Source organism: Carcharodon carcharias, chromosome 27, assembly GCF_017639515.1.
Source record: "Carcharodon carcharias isolate sCarCar2 chromosome 27, sCarCar2.pri, whole genome shotgun sequence".
Classification (NCBI taxonomy): Eukaryota; Metazoa; Chordata; class Chondrichthyes; order Lamniformes; family Lamnidae; genus Carcharodon; species Carcharodon carcharias.
Window position 1 is genome coordinate 2,835,619 of NC_054493.1, and position 17,388 is coordinate 2,853,006.

General features: G+C 53.0%; 1 protein-coding gene across 1 annotated transcript; it reads left to right on the forward strand.

The window, feature by feature from the left end:
- Nucleotides 1-7,066: 7,066 nt before the first annotated feature.
- On the forward strand, nucleotides 7,067-8,478 carry LOC121270119 (zinc finger protein 239-like; the record flags this gene model as incomplete). Its single annotated transcript, XM_041175435.1, has 1 exon — nucleotides 7,067-8,478. A coding segment is annotated over one exon (879 nt), but the record flags the coding sequence as incomplete, so codon positions are not given.
- Nucleotides 8,479-17,388: the final 8,910 nt, after the last annotated feature.

The following is a 17,388-nucleotide window of genomic DNA, read 5'->3' on the forward strand; positions in this document are numbered from 1 at the left end:
TCCAGGCTTTGTAGCGCATATCTATCATTCGAATATGGCTGAAAAAAGAGACACGTCGAAGCTTTCAGTCTTGGACTCATCAGGACACTTTGCAAGAGTACCGAAATAAGGGGGGAAACAACAATTCATACTGCACGACAGGAGAGTCCCGACTGTTTGGCAAGTGGGCTCTTGTTGTTTTCCCCTTACCTTACCAAGTGTTCTGCGGAGCACAGGACAAAAATCTTCAACACATCTCCTTTCTTTCAGCCCCCAAACGACCATTAATATTTATAATTCTAACCTTGGCCAAGGATCCCATGGAGGCCTGTATTATTGGCTAAATTTCCCATCCTGCCCAGAAAGACCGCTGATGACTACATTTGTCCACTCCAAAGCCATTAGCGCACATCTTAATATCAGTTTTAACAAAAAATCATTCCATTTATCCCACTTCACTTCCAAACCCACGACCTCTCACCTCTGAGAAAGGACAAGGGGCAGCACCGCCCGGAAGGGTCCCCCCCTGCTCCGAGTCGCTCACCATCCTGACTTGGAAACGTGTCGGCCGTTCCTTCACTTGTCGCTGGAACTCGACAATCCTGGAACTCCCTCCCTAACAGCGCCGTGAGTGTAGCTACACCACACAGGGGACAAAATCCTGGAACTCCCTCCCTAACAGCGCTGTGGGTGTACCTACACCACAGGGACAAAATCCTGGAACTCCCTCCCTAACAGCACTGTGGGTGTACCTACACCACAGTGACAAAATCCTGGAACTCACTCCCTAACAGTGCCGTGGGTGTACCTACACCACTGGGGACAAAATCCTGGAACTCCCTCCCTAACAGCGGCGTGGGTGTACCTACACCACACAGGGGGCAACAGCGGTTCAAGGAGACGGCTCACCCACCACCTTCTCGAGGGGACAATTAGGGATGGGCGGTAAATGCTGGGCCCTGCCAGTGGAGCCCACCTCCCATGAGCGTATTTAAAAAAAATTGACTGAAGTGCGGGTAAATCCCTGCTTCACCTGGAAGGGGGAGGGGGAGGGTGAGGGGGTACCTACAACCGGTGAGATTGAGGAGATAAAAGGAGGACATAAAGAGTTCTGAAAAGGGACGTAGGTGGGTTAAGTGAGTGGGCAAAGGCTCGGCAGATGGAGTTTAACGTGAGGAAAAAAAAGTGCGGTGGTCCACTTTGGCAGCAAGAACAAATGGAGAGGGATCTGGGCGTCCTGCTCCATGAATCAGGAAAAGTTGGTGGGCAGACACAGCGAGTGATCAGGAACGTAAAGGGACTGTCGGCCTTTATTGCGAGGGTGTGGGGGGGCAGTTGGAAGGGAAGAAGTATAAAGGTCAGGAAGTCTTGCTCCGACTGTACAGGGCGTTAGTGAGACCGCGCCCGGAGACAGCCTTGGTTCCCTTTCTTCAGGAAGGACGTAGTTGGCATCGGAGGCAGGCTCGGAGGACGTTCACTCAGCCGATTATCCCGGGACGAAGGGGGGTTTGTCTTACGAGGCGAGGTTGGGCCCTGTACCCATTGGAGTTTAGTAGAACGAGAGTGGGGGGGGGGGTGGAATCTTATTGAAACAGATAAGACCCTGAGGTGAGGGTGCTAGACAGGGTGGAGGCTGAGAGGATGTTCCTCTCCCCCCACCACCCCCCCCCCGCCACCATGCGGGAATCTAGAACGAGTGGGGAGGAGGACCCGGTTTCAGAATAAGGGGGTCCCTGTCGGAGACGAGGAGGAATTTCCTCTCTCGGAGGGTGGTCAGTCTGTGGAACTCTCTCCCCGGAGAGCGGCGGAGGTCCGAGGGCCAGCTCGGTCCTCCAGCATCCGGCCGCTCACTCCCAGTTGGTCAGAGGCTCACTGGTCACGCTGCGGGGGTGTCCAGGTCGGCGGCACTGGTCCCTCCTGCCTTCCCTGTGTTTCTCAGTCAGTTTCCCGCGGGGTGGGGTGGGGGGGGGGGGCGTTCTTGTAGGTATCGCAGCTTCCGGTACCCTAGGTCCTTTTCACCAACACCCGCAATGGCTTCGCCGCCCTCGGATCGGCTAAGGGGCAACTGGAAGAAGCTTCGATATTTTCGCTCAAGAATGCCAAATTTCAAACTCTCTCAACAATTTACACCGCAGGAGGAAAATAGGTGCTGATTGGCGGCTGGCCACTCGACTCTTAATTGGCCGAGGCGTTGCCACGGAGAAAGCAACGGGGAACTATAGACCATAAGACGTAGGAGCAGAAAGTAGGCCATTCGGCCCATCGAGTCTGCTCCGCCATGCAGTGAGATAGTGGCTGATCTGATAATCCTCAACTCCACTTTCCTGCCCTTTCCCCTCAACCCTTGATTCCCTTACTGACTAAAAAAATCTGTCTATCTCAGCCTTGAATATACTTAACAACCCAGCCTCTACAGCCCTCTGTGTAAAGAATTCCAAGATTCACTACCCTCAGAGAAGCAATTCCTCCTCATCTCTGTTTTAAATGGACGACCCCTTACTCTGAGATTATACCCTCTGGTCCTAGACTCTCCCACAAGGTGAAACAGCCTCTCAGCATCTCCCCTGTCAAGCCCCCTAAGAATCTTATATGTTTCAATAAGGTCACCTCTCATTCTTCTAAACTCCAACGAGTACAGGCCCAACCTACTCAACCTCTTCTCATAAGAAAATCCCTCCCTACCCGGGATCAACCTAGTGAACCTTCTCTGGACTGCCTCCAATGCCAGGATATCTTTCCTTAGATAAGGGGACCAAAACTGTTCACGGTATTCTATGTGTGGTCTAACCAGTGCCTTGTATAGTTTTAGCGAGACTTCCCTTTGAAATAAAGGCCAACATTCCATTTCCCTTCCCTATTACCTGCTGAACTTGTATGTTAGCTTTTTGAGATTCATGCACGAGGACCCCCAGATCCCTCTGTGCTGCAGCTTTCTGCAGTCTTTCTCCATTTAAATAATATTCAGCTCCTCTATTCTTCCTGCCAAAGTGCATAACCTCACATTTTCCCATATTATATTCCACCTGCCGAGTTTTTGCCTGCTCACTTCATTTGTCTCTATCCCTCTGTAGACTCCTTGTGTCATCGTCACCACTTACCCTCCCACCTATTTGTGTGTCATCCACAAACTTGGCGATAGTACATTCACTTCCCTCATCCAAGTCATTAATATATATTGTAAATAATTGTGGCCCCAGCGCTGATCCCTGTGGCACTCCACCAGTTACAGGTTCCCATCCTGAAAATGCCCCCCTTATGCCAACTCTCTGTCTTCTATTAGTTAGCCAATCCTCTATCCATGCTAATATACTACCCCCAACACCATGGGCTCTTATTAAGTAGCCTTATGTGTGGTACCTTATCCAGCCTCTTTTGGACATCCAAATATATTACATCTACTGGTTCCCCTTTATCTATCCTCCTCAAAGAATTCTAAAAAAAATTGACAGACATGATTTCCCCTTTCTGAAGCCTTGCTGACTCTGCTCGATTAGATTATGCATTTCTAAATGCTCTGCTATTACATCCTTTATAACAGACTCTATAACATTTTCCTGATGACAGATGGTAAGCTAACTGGCCTAGAGTTACCTGTTGTTTTGTCTCCCTTTTTGAATAAGGGTGTCACGTTGGCAGTTTTCCAGTCCTCTGGGACTTTTCCAGAATCTAAGGATTCTTGAAGATTACTACAAGCGCATCCACTATCTCTACAGCTACTTCCTTTAATATCCAAGGATGCAACCCATCAGGTCCAGGGGACTTATCGGCTTTTAGCCCCATCAGTTTCCCTAGTACTTTTTCTCCAGTGATAGTTATTGCATTTATTTCCTCTCCCACATTTGCCCCTTGATTATTTAGTATTTTTGGAACGCTATTAGTATCTTCTACCGTGAAGACTGATGCAAATAATTAATCAACTCCCCTGCCATTTCCTGGTTCCCCATTATTATTTCCCCAGCGTCATTCTCTAAGGGGCCTATGTTCGCTTTGGCCTCTCTCTTCCTTTTTATATATTCAAAAAGCTCTTACTGTCCATTTTTATATTACTTGCTAGTTTATTCTCAAAGTTTATTTTCTCTCTTTATTATTTTTTTGGTCATCTTTTGTTGGTTTTTAAAAAATGTTCCCAATCCTCTGGCTTACCACGAATCTTTGCCATATTGTATGTTTTTTCATTCAATCTGATATTATCCTTAACTTCCTTGGTTAACCGTGGTTGGTTTATCCACCTTCCTACAATCCTTCTTCCTCACTGGGGTATATCTTTGTTGTGAGTCATGAACTATTTTCTTAAACGTCTGCCATTGTTCATCAACCATCTTTTCTGTTAAGCTCCTTTCCCAGTCCACTCCAGCCAACTCTACCCTCATTCCTTTGTAACTACCCTTATTTAAGTTTAGCACAGTTGTTTGCGACCCAAGTTTCTCCCTCTCAAACGGAATGCTGAATTCCACCATGTTATGGTCACTGTTTCCTAGGGGATCTTTTGATCTGAGATCATTTATTCAACCTGCCTCTTTACACATTACCCAGTCCAAAATAGCCTGATCACTGGTTGGATCCACAACACATTGATCTGGGAAACTGTCCCAGATACACTCTATGAATCCTTGCTTGTGGCTACCTCTGCCAAGTTGATGTTCCAAATCTACGTGATGATTAACGTACTTCCTTTTTTATATGCCCTCATTACATACTGATTTATCCTCTGTCCTACAGTATAGCTACTGTTAAGGGGCCTATGGACTACTCCCACCAGTGTCTTCTTCCCCTTGCTAATTATCTCCACCCATATGGATTCTACGTCTCCCGATCCAAGATCATTTCTTGCTATCGTGCTTGTTCCATCTCTTAGTTAACAAAGCTACCCCACCACCCTTTTCTTCATACCCGTCCTTTTGAAAAGTCACATACCCCTGAATATTTCGTTTCCCAGCTTTCATCTCCCTGTAACCATGTCTCCTATAAGATCGTACCCCATTAACCTCTTTTTGTGCCGTTAATTCATTTACTTCGTTCCAAATAGGACATGCATTGAAGTAAAGACCCATTAATTTTGCCTTTTTACAGTTCCCTCCCCCTTTGACCCCATTTGCTGCTGTTTGTACACTCTGTCCCTTCCTGTCACACCCTGGGAGTTATTACCTCAGTCACTGCCCTGCGATAGTACCATATCCTTTTGCTTTGTAAGCCTACTTATCCCCTCTCCAGAGCCCTCCCCTGACACCTCTATTTAGTGTAAAGTCCTCGCTACAGCCCTAGTTATTCGATTCACCGGGACACTGGTCCCAGCATGGTTCAAGCGAAGCCCGTTCCACCAGAACAGCTCCCTTCTACCCCAACACTGGCGCCAGTGCCCCATGAACTGAAACCTATTCCCCCCACACCAATCTCTGAGTCACGCATTTAACCCCTTCACTTTATTTACCCTACGCCAGTTTGCCTGATAGCTCAGGTAGTAATCCCAAGATTATTACCTTGGAGGTTCTGCTTTTTAATTTAGCTCTTAGCTGTTCGAACTCTTTCAGCAGAACCTCCTTTCTAGTCCCATCAGTGTCATTGGTACCAACGTGGACGGTGACAACTGGATGCCTCCCCTCCCACTCCAGGTTCCTCTCCAGCCCTGAGGAGATGTCCTCAACCCCGGCACCGGGCAGGCAACACAGCCTTCGGGACTCGCACTCATGGCTGCCGGGAACGATATCTATTCCCCCCTAATTATACTGACCCCTGCCACTACCAGGTTCCTATTTCCTCCCCCTACTTGAATGGCTCCCTGTACCATGGTGCCGTGGTCAAGTTCTCTCATCCTCCTGCTCTCGCCCACACCGCTTGCAAGAACTTCACAACCGTTGGAGAATTGCGGGTGGTGGTGGGGGGGAACGAGGCTCCTCGAACGCTCCTCCTCCACCCCCCTACCTGCCTCGCCTGCAAGTCACACCCTCCTGTCCCTGATCACAGACCAAATTTGAATGACCCAAATCTGAGGGAGCAAAGCGTCCAGCTAAACTTACCCCCCAGCACCCCCCCCGCCTCCCTGATGCGGGCGTAATGTCTGCAGCTCGGCCTCCAGCCCCTCAGCTCAGATCCGAAGCCCCTCGAGCTGCATACACTTAGGACAGACGTGTTCGCTCTGGATCACCTTGGTGTCCAGCAGCTCCCACGTGCTGCAGCAGCAACACATCACCCATCCTGTCATCACTGTCGTACCTTATTTGTTCAGTTAATTAATTACTTTAGTATCCCCGCTTTTCACATTTTCTTGTAACTATTCTTGTTTTACACCTGTATCGATCTTGTACTTAACAAGCTGTTTCTAAGAAAAAGAGAGTAAAAAGACGAGAGACGCAAACACCAACTAGAGACCTTACTCTTACTTTAAAGACTAGAAACGCTCACCAATCCTACTCCACCCATCAGGTTCACCCGAGTCACATTGTGGTTCTTGATGTCACCCTGCCGCTGGGGTGCCTGCAGGTGGGTCTCTCAATCCGCACCCTCTATCTTCTCCCGCTCCCCTCGCACTCAAATTACACTGCTCCGTGCCTCAGGAGCAGAAGGGACCTGAATCACTCACCGGACACTCGCCAAGCGCCCCGGGGAATTTGAAATGGCGCCAGACTTGGAACTGATTCCTTTAAGTTTGCAAGAGAATGAGCCCTTGCGCGTAAAACGTGCGCGGCTTGTAGCACGTATAAATAAGCCAGGTCCGGCCGATGATCCGAAACGGCGAGCGTGGCCGTGGGCGCGCCCAGGGTTGCTCAGTGGGTGCTGTTCCACTGCAGAGCCGCATGTGAACAGCGGGCGTTTCGAGCGCGGTTTGAGCAGGGTCTACGCGAAGGCAGATGTCGGACAACCGTCTGTTCGTTTTTGCAGGGGGAGGCCCACTGACGGGAGGAACGCCGACGGGGGGGGGGAAACGCTCCGGAGGAAGGCCACACGCCCGGAAGCCGACGGAGCCGCTCGATTCGGCCGGCCTTGGAAGCGCATGGAAGGGGGGAGAGGCGTGCGCCGCGGCGGCCGCAGCGGCGGCGGCGGGGGGGAGGTGGAGGGGGAGGTGGGGGGGGAGGGGGAGGGGGAGGGGGAGGGTCCGGCGGGGGGCCCCAGCCCCTTCCCCTGCCCGGTGTGCGGCAAGGGCTTTGCCTACCCCTCCTGCCTGCGGGTCCACCAGCTCGCCCACACCGAGGAGAGGCCGTGCCGGTGCCCCGAGTGCGGCAAGGGCTTCAAGAGCCCCCAGGAGCTGCGGCGGCACCGGCGCCTCCACTCGGGCGAGCGGCCCTACGCCTGCTCGGCCTGCGGCCGGCGCTTCGCCCAGTCCTCCAACCTGCTGGCCCACCAGCGGGTCCACACCGGCGAGCGGCCCTACGCCTGCCCGGCCTGCGGCCGGGGCTTCGCCCGCTCCTCCCACCTGCTGCGGCACCGGCTGGTCCACACCGACGCCGCCCCCTTCGAGTGCTTCGAGTGCGGCCGGGCCTTCAAGAGCGGGCAGGAGCTGAAGCGCCACCTGCAGGAGAAGGCGGGCGAGCGGCCGTTCCGCTGCTCCGTCTGCGGCCGAGGCTTCATCCGCTCCTCCAACCTGCTGGCCCACCGCCGGCTGCACACGGACGCCCGCCCCCACCGCTGCGGCGCCTGCGGCAAGAGCTTCAAGCTGGCCAAGTACCTGAGCCGGCACCAGGCCAACCACGGCGGGGCCGGCCGGCGGCCCTGCGTCTGCGCCGTCTGCGGCAAGGCCTTCGCCCTGCCCTCCGCCCTGCTGGCCCACGGCCGGATCCACACCGACCAGACGCCCTTCGCCTGCCCCGTCTGCGGCAAGGCCTTCAAGCTGGCCAAGTACCTGAACCGGCACCGGAGCAGCCACCGCGGGGGAGGGGCCGGGGGGCCGGGGGAGGCGGGGGCGGCTGGCGAGAGCCCTCCCCGCCCCCTCCCCCCTCCGGCGCCAGAGGCCAGCGCCCCTCCCGGGCCTTGAAAGGCTCCCCGAGCCTCCGAGCGACGGGGTTCCTCCTCGTCTCTGTCCAAAATGGCCGACCCCCTCATCCTCCTCCTCCTCCTCCTCCTCCCTCGTGTTTATAGATCCCCCCCCACCCCACCCCCCTCAACCAGCGGGGAACAATCTCTCAGCTTCCGCCGCGCCCCCCCCCCCACCCAAGTCAAACCCACTTCGCAATCCTTTGCGGGTTTTGGCGAGATCGCCTCTCGTTATCCTCCTCAACTCCCAACTGCCTCTCAATCGGAGGGCAACTCTCCCACCCCCACCCCTCTCATATCCCAGGGACCGATCGAGTGACCCCCCCTCCCTTCACTGTACCGCCACCCGCCCTCTCCTCCCCAGTACGAGTAACTCCTTCCTTCGTCGTGGAGACCAGAACTGCGCGCGTGGGGTCCTGTGGATGTGGTCTCACCAAAAAAGAAACCCCCCACGCCCCCCCCCCCGTACGATTGTAGCGAGACGTCTCTATCCTTGTTCTGCAACTCGCTTGTAATAAAGGCCAGGTTGTGCCACTTGCCTTCCGAGTTGCTTGCTGTAACCGCACCACTAAGCTCTCTGCGTAACCCTGTCCGAGACTCTCCGAACACCGACGCTTACGAGCTACACAACTTTTTTAAAAAAAAAATAAGACATTTTCTATCCTTACGATCAAAGTGAATAACTTCACACTCTTTCCACCCCCCTGCATTATGCTCCACTTGTTGCCCTGCTCCCTTAACCTGTCCGTATCTCTTTGCAGCCTCTCGCTCTCTCTCTCGGAATCCTCCACGCAGCTTACCCTCCCACCGAGCTTGGTGCCGTCAGCGAACTTTGATGCACTTGCTCTCCGTCTCCTTAGCCCGTTGATTTGGACGGTAAATAGCCGAGGCACCCAGCACCGATTCTCGAGGGGCTTCACTGGTCACCGCCGGCCAATTTGACCCCGGGAACTCCTGATCGTCTCGGTACGCGGGGAGGGTGCCTCCCAGCTGCTGACGCGACAGGCCGTCCAAGACCGCGAGACTTCAGTCCCACCGCGGCACTCCTTACCGTCGAGCCGAAACGTTAACTCTCTCTGCCGACACTGCCGGACCTTTGCTGAGCACTTTGCAGCACTTTCTCTGGTCAATTACACTTCCGGAGCGTAGACCTCCCCGGCCTGTCCCCCCCTCACTGTCCGTTATCCTCTGCTACCCCCCCCCCCCCAAGGATCGATGCTCGGCCCAACCACCGCACCGCTGGCCGCCGCCACCTCCTATTTCCCATCTACACGCTGCCCCCATGTGACGTTGTCAAAGGCACAGCCTCAGTTTCCACCTGTACACCGACGACACCCAGCTCCACCTCACCACCGCCGCCTCTCTCGAGCCCTCCACACTCTCTAAATTAGCAGATTTGTTCATCCGACATCCGGTCCTGGAGGGGCAGAGATTCCCTCCAGCGGACTAACGGGAAGACTGAAGCCATCGCTTTTCAGTTCCCTCTCCGAACTCCGTTCCCGAGCTACCAACACCGTCCCTCTCCCCGGCCGCAGTCTCGAGATTGAGCCAATTCTCTTCGCACCTTTGGAGTCACAGTTGACCCCGGGATGAGCCTCCCACCTCGCGTGCCCTCCACCACGAAGGCCGCCTGTTTCCACCTCCGTACCATCGTCCCCTCTCAGCTGATCGGCTGCAGAAACCCTCATCCCACGCCTTTGTCACCTCCGGAAGCGACTGCTCCAACGTATTCCTGGCTGCTCTCCCACGTTCTACCCTCCGTAAACTTTGTCATCCAAACATTTGCTGCCCCCGTGTCTTGACACACACACAGTCCTCTTCGCCCGACACTTCCCCAGTGCTCCCAGTTAAACCACGCCTGACGTGAACCATTCCAAATATTCACGACCAACGGACAGAAGAAATTCCTTCTCATCTCCCACTAATGTGGGAAACCCCTTCTTCTGAAGCCCTTCCCCATGAAAACTACTCCACCGGGCTGGGAAGCATTTCAATGGGCATTACCATCACTGAATCCCCAACTATCAACATCCTGGGGGTTACCATTGACCAGAAACTGAACTGGGGACCACCCATATTAATACTGTGGCTACAAGAGCAGGTCAGAGGCTGGGAATCCTGCGGAGAGTAACTCACCTCCTGACTCCCCCCCCAAAGCCTGTCCACCATCTACAAGGCACAAGTCAGGAGTGGGATGGGACATTCCCCACTTGCCTGGATGAGTTGCAGCTCCCACAACACTCGAGAAGCTCGACACCATCCAGGACAAAGCAGCCCCCCGCTTGATCGGCACCCCATCCACAAACACTCACTCCCTGCACCCACCGACGCACAGTAGCAGCAGTGTGTGTACCATCTACAAGATGCACTGCAGCAACTCGCCAAGGCTCCTTCGAGAGCACCTTCCAAACCCACGACCGCTACCATCTAGAAGGACAAGGGCAGCAGATAGATGGGGAACACCACCACCTGGAAGTTCCCCCTCCAAGCCCCTCACCATCCCGACTTGGAAATATATCGGCCGTTCCTTCACTGTCGTTGGGTCAAAATCCTGGAACTCCTTCCCTAACAGCACCGTGAGTTTCCTACACCACAGGGGACAAAATCCTGGAACTCCCTCCCTAACAGCACTGTGGGTGTACCTACACCACAGGGGACAAAATCCTGGAACTCCCTCCCTAACAGCACCGTGGGTGTACTTACACCACAGGGGACAAAATCCTGGAACTCCCTCCCTAACAGTGCTGTGGATGTACCTACACCACATGGGACAAAATCCTGGAACTCCCTCCCTAACAGCACTGTGGGTGTACGTACACCACAAGGACAAAATCCTGGAACTCCAGCCCTAACAGCGCCATGGGTGTACCTACACCACACAGACAAAATCCTGGAACTGCCTCCCTAACAGAGCTCTAAGTGTACCTACACCACAGGGGACAAAATCCTGGAACTCCCTCCCAAACAGCGCCGTGGGTGTACCTACACCACAGGGTACAAAATCCTGGAACTCCCTCCCTAACAGCGCTGTGGGTGTACCTACACCACAGGGGACAAAATCCTGGAACTCCCTCCCTAACAGCGCTGTGGGTGTACCTACACCACAGGGGACAAAATCCTGGAACTCCCTCCCTAACAGCGCTGTGGGTGTACCTACACCACAGACAAAATCCTGGAACTCCCTCCCTCACAGCACTGTGGATGTACCTACACCACAGGGACAAAATCCTGGAACTCCCTCCCTAACAGTGCTGTGGGTATACCTACACCACAGGAACAAAATCCTGGAACTCCCTCCCTAACAGCACTGTGGGTGTACCTACACCACAGGGACAAAATCCTGGAACTCCCTCCCTCACAGCGCTGTGGGTGTACCTACACCACTGGGGACAAAATCCTGCAACTCCCTCCCTAACAGCGCCGTGGGTGTACCTACACCACAGGGACAAAATCCTGCAACTCCCTCCCTAACAGTGCTGTGGGTGGACCTACACCACAGGGGCTGCGGCAGTTCAAGAAGGCAGCTCACCCACCACCTTCTCAAGGGGTAATTAGGGATGGGCATTAAACGCTCGTCCCAGCCAGCGACACCCACATCCCGTGAACAAATAAAAAAGGACCCTTTCCTCAATGGGGACACCCAGGAATCAGCCAAGTGAACCCTCTCTGAACGGCCTCCAGTGCAAGTGTGTCCCTCGTGATGTCAGGAATCCAAAACCGGACACACACACACATACTCCAGAGGCCGTCTCACCCACGCCCTGTACAGTTGTAGCAAGACTTCCCTAATTTTATACTCCATCCCCCTCGCAGTAAAGGACAACATTGGCTCTGCCTTCCTGACCACTCGCTGTGTCTGCAGACTAACTTTTTGTTGTCCCGTGGGCCTGGACACTCAGATCCCTCCACACCGCGGAGTCCTGCGGTCTCTCTCCGTCTAAATTAATATTCCGGCTTTTCTATTCTTCCTGCCAAAACAGACAGGCTCAAGTGTTACCCACCCCACCACAACCCCCCACTACCATTATACCCCACCTGCCAATATTTTTGTCCACCCACTTAGCCTATCGACATCCTTTGCAGACTCCGGGTCCTCCTTTCCCGGCTGTCTCGGTACCGGCGGAAGATTTGCCGAAATCCACTGGGCTCCTTCATCCAAGTCGTTGATCTGGATGGCGAGGTGGGGGGAGATCAATCTCCGAATCGTCAGTCGTTGCAGGTACGAAGGCTGCGCCTCAACCCCCACCCCCCCCCACCCCTCTACCTAACGTTGGGGAGGAGGTGCTCGCCGCTCGTACTGAAGTGTCGAAACATCGGAGGGGTGGGGGGGTGTGGAGAGGGGGTAGCGGCCGCTTCCACAATCCGAACCTGTCAAAGAGGGCCAGGTCACGAAGATCCACCGTGATCACGCTAGAGAGAGAGAGGGAGAGAGAGATCCCGTTCACCCTCCCCGTGTGCAGGAAGCAAGTCGCTCGGTGCTCGGACCGACGTGGACACCCGGCTGTTGGTACGAGCGAGAGGGCGGTTCAGCTGCCTGGTGTTTGTAGGCACGTGCGTGTGTGGATAGGGATCCCCTGGTGCGTCTCACCTGCTGTCGCTTAGAGAGTGTCGGCATTGTGACTGCGGGGATCGATTCAACCTCCTCTTCTGGATTCCCATCAGGGTCCAGAGCCAAACCAGGATGCTCCTGCGAATTCTGTTTATGTAAATCTGCACCGTCCCCATCAAACACTCCCAGGACAGGTACAGCACGGAGTTAGATACAGAGTAAAGCTCCCTCTACACTGTGCCCATCAAACACTCCCAGGACAGGTACAGCACGGAGTTAGATACAGAGTAAAGCTCCCTCTACACTGTCCCCATCAAACACTCCCAGGACAGAGACAGCACGGGGTTAGATATAGAGTAAAGCTCCCTCTACACTGTCCGCATCAAACACTCCCAGGACAGGTACAGCACGGGGTTAGATATAGAGTAAAGCTCCCTCTACACTGTCCGCATCAAACACTCCCAGGGTCAGGTACAGCACGGGGTTAGATACAGAGAAAATCTCCCTCTACACCGTCCCCATCAAACACTCCCAGGACAGGTACATCACGGGGTTAGATACAGAGTAAATCTCCTTCTACACCGTCCCCATCAAACACTCCCAGGACAGGTACAGCGCGGGGTTACATACAGAGTAAAGCTTCCTCTATACAATCCCGATGAAACACACCCAGGATAGGTACAGCATGGGGTTAGATACAGAGTAAAGCACCCTCTACACTGTCCCCATCAAACACTCCGAGGACAAATGCAGCACGGGGTTAGATACATAGTGAAGCTCCCTCTAAACTGCCTCCATCAAACACTCCCAGGACAAATACAGCACGAGGTTCGACAGAGAGTAAAGCTGCATCTACACTGTCCCCATCAATCACTCCCAGGACAGGGACAGCACAGTGTTAGGTGCAGAGTAAAACTCCATCTACGCCGCCCCATCAAACACTCCCAGGACAGGTACATCACGGGGTTAGTTACAGAGTAAAGCTCCCTCTACACTGTCCCCATCAAAAATTCCCAGGACAGCAACAGCACGGGGTTACATACAGAGTAAAGCTTCCTCTATACAATCCCCATGAAACATTCCCAGGATAGGTACAGCGTGGGGTTAGATACAGAGTAAAGCTCCCTCTACACTGTCCCCATCTAACACACCCAGGACAGGTACAGCACAGGGTTAGATATGGTGTCAGGCTCCCATCAACACCGTACCTATCAAACACTCCCAGGACAAGTACAACACAGGGCAGATACAGAGTAAATCTCCCTCTGCACAGTCCCCATCAAACACTCCCAGGACAGGTACAGCACGAGGTTAGATACAGAGTAAATCTCTCTCTACACTGTCTCCATCAAACACTCCCAGGACAGGTACAGCAAGGTTTGGAGACAGAGTGAGGTCCCTCTAAACTGTCACCATCAAACAGTCCCAGGACAGGGACAGCACGGGGTTAGATACAGAGTAAAGCTCCCTCTACACTGTCGCCAACAAACACTCCCGGGACAGGTACAGCATGCGGTGAGATACAGAGTTAAGCTTCCTCTATACAATCCCCATCAAACACTCCCAGGACAGGTACAGCACAGGGTTAGATATGGAGTCAGGCTCCCATCAACACCGTACCTATCAAACACTCCCAGGACAAGTACAACACAGGGCAGATACAGAGTAAATCTCCCTCTGCACAGTCCCCATCAAACACTCCCAGGACAGGTACAGCATGGAGTTAGATAATGTGTAAAGCTCCCTCTACATTGTCCCCATCAAGCACTCCCAGGACAGGTACAGCATGGAGTTAGATAATGTGTAAAGCTCCCTCTACATTGTCCCCATCAAACACTCCCAGGACAGGTACATCACGGGGTTAGATACAGAGTAAATCTCCTTCTACACCGTCCCCATCAAACACTCCCAGGACAGGTACAGCGCGGGGTAACATACAGAGTAAAGCTCCCTCTATACAATCCCAGGATAGGTACAGCAAGGGGTTAGATACAGAGTAAAGCACCCTCTACACTGTCCCCATCAAACACTCCGAGGACAAATGCAGCACGGGGTTAGATACATAGTAAAGCTCCCTCTAAACTGCCTCCATCAAACACTCCCAGGACAAATACAGCACGAGGTTAGACAGAGAGTAAAGCTGCATCTACACTGTCCCCATCAATCACTCCCAGGACAGGGACAGCACAGTGTTAGGTGCAGAGTAAAACTCCATCTACGCCGCGCCATCAAACACTCCCAGGACAGGTACATCACGGGGTTAGATACAGAGTAAAGCTCCCTCAACACTGTACACATCAAACACTCCCAGGACAGGTACAGCAAGGTTTGGAGACAGAGTGAGGTCCCTCTAAACTGTCACCATCAAACAGTCCCAGGACAGGGACAGCACGGGGTTAGATACAGAGTAAAGCTCCCTCTACACTGTCACCAACAAACACTCCCAGGACAGGTATTGCACGGGGTTAGATACAGAGCAATGCTCCCTCTACACTGTCCCCATCAAACACTCCCAGGACAGGTACAGCATGCGGTTAGATACAGAGTTAAGCTCCCTGTACACTGTCCCCATCAAACACTCCCAGGACAGGTACAGCACGGGGTTACATGAAGAGTAAAGTTCCCACTGCACTGTCCCCATCAAACACTCGCAGGACAGGTACAACACGGAGTTAGGTACAGAGTAACGCTCCCACTAAACAGTCTCCATCAAACACTCTCAGGATAGGTACTGCACGGAGTTAGATACAGAGTAAAGCTCCCTCCACATTGTCCCCATCAATCACTCCCAGGACATGGACAGCACAGGGTTAGAGACAGAGAAAAGCTCCCTCTACACTGTCCCCATCAAACACACCCAGGACAAGTACAGCGCGGGGTTACATACAGAGTAAAGCTTCCTCTATACAATCCCGATGAAACATTCCCAGGATAGGTACAGCATGGGGTTAGATACAGAGTAAAGCACCCTCTACACTGTCCCCATCAAACACTCCCAGGACAGGTACAGCACGGGGTTAGATACAGAGTAAAGCTCCCTCTACACTGTCCCCATCAAACACTCCCAGGACAGGTACAGCACGGGGTTAGATACAGAGTAAAGCACCCTCTACACTGTCCCCATCAAACACTCCGAGGACAAATGCAGCACGGGGTTAGATACATAGTAAAGCTCCCTCTAAACTGCCTCCATCAAACACTCCCAGGACAAATACAGCACGAGGTTCGACAGAGAGTAAAGCTGCATCTACACTGTCCCCATCAATCACTCCCAGGACATGGACAGCACAGGGTTAGAGACAGAGAAAAGCTCCATCTACACTGTCCCCATCAATCACTCCAAGGACAGGTACAGCACGGGGTTAGATACAGAGTAAAGCTCCCTCTACACTGTCCCCATCAAACACTCAAAGGACAGGTACAGCACGGGGTTACATAAAGAGTAAAGTTCCCACTGCACTGTCCCCATCAAACACTCGCAGGACAGGTACAACACGGAGTTAGATACAGAGTAACGCTCCCACTAAACAGTCTCCATCAAACACTCTCAGGACAGGTACAAAACGGGGTTAGATACAGAGTAAAGCTCCCTCTACACTGTCCCCATCAAACACTCAAAGGACAGGTACAAAACGGGGTTAGATACAGAGTAAAGCTCGCTCTACGCTGTCCCCATCAAACACTCAAAGGACAGGTACAAAACGGGGTTAGATACAGAGTAAAGCTCGCTCTACGCTGTCCCAATCAAACACACCCAGGACAGGTACAGCACGGGGTTAGATACAGAGTAAAGCTCCCTCAACGCCGTACCCATCAAACACTCCCAGGACAGGTACAGCACGGGGTTAGATACAGAGTAAAGCTCCCTCAACGCCGTACCCATCAAACACTCCCAGGACAGTTACAGCACAGGGTAGATACAGAGTAAATCTCCCTCTGCACAGTCCCCATCTAACACACCCAGGACAGGTACAGCACGGGTTAGATACAGAGTAAAACACCCTCTACATTGTCGCCTTCAAACACTGCCAGGACAGGAACAGCAAGGTTTGGATACAGAGTGAGGTCCCTCTAAACTGTCACCATCAAACACTCCCAGGACAGGGACAGCACGGGGTTAGATACAGAGTAAAGCTCCCTCTACACTGTTGACAACAAACACTCCCAGGACAGGTACAGCACGGGGTTACATAAAAAGTAAAGTTCCCACTGCACTGTCCCCATCAAACACTCCCAGGACAGGTACAACACGGAGTTAGATACAGAGTAAAGCTCTCGCTAAACAGTCTCCATCAAACTCTCCCAGGATAGGTACTGCACGGAGTTAGATATAGAGTAAAGCTCCCTCTACACTGTCCCCATCAAACACTCCCAGGACAGCTACAGCACGGGGTTAGATACAGAGTAAAGCTCCCTCTTCAACACTCCCAGGACAGCTACAGCACGGGGTTAGATACAGAGTAAAGCTCCCTCTACACTGTCCCCATCAAACACTCCCAGGGTCAGGTGCAGCACGGGGTTAGATACAGAGTAAATCTCCCTCTACACCGTCCCCATCAAACACTCCCAGGACAGGTACATCACAGGGTTAGATACAGAGTAAATCTCCTTCTACACCGTCCCCATCAAACACTCCCAGGACAGGTACAGCGCGGGGTTACATACAGAGTAAAGCTTCCTCTATACAATCCCGATGAAACACTCCCAGGATAGGTACAGCAAGGGATTAGATACAGAGTAAAGCACCCTCTACACTGTCCCCATCAAACACTCCGAGGACAAATGCAGCACGGGGTTAGATACATAGTAAAGCTCCCTCTAAACTGCCTCCATCACTCCCAGGACAAATACAGCACGAGGTTAGACAGAGAGTAAAGCTGCATCTACACTGTCCC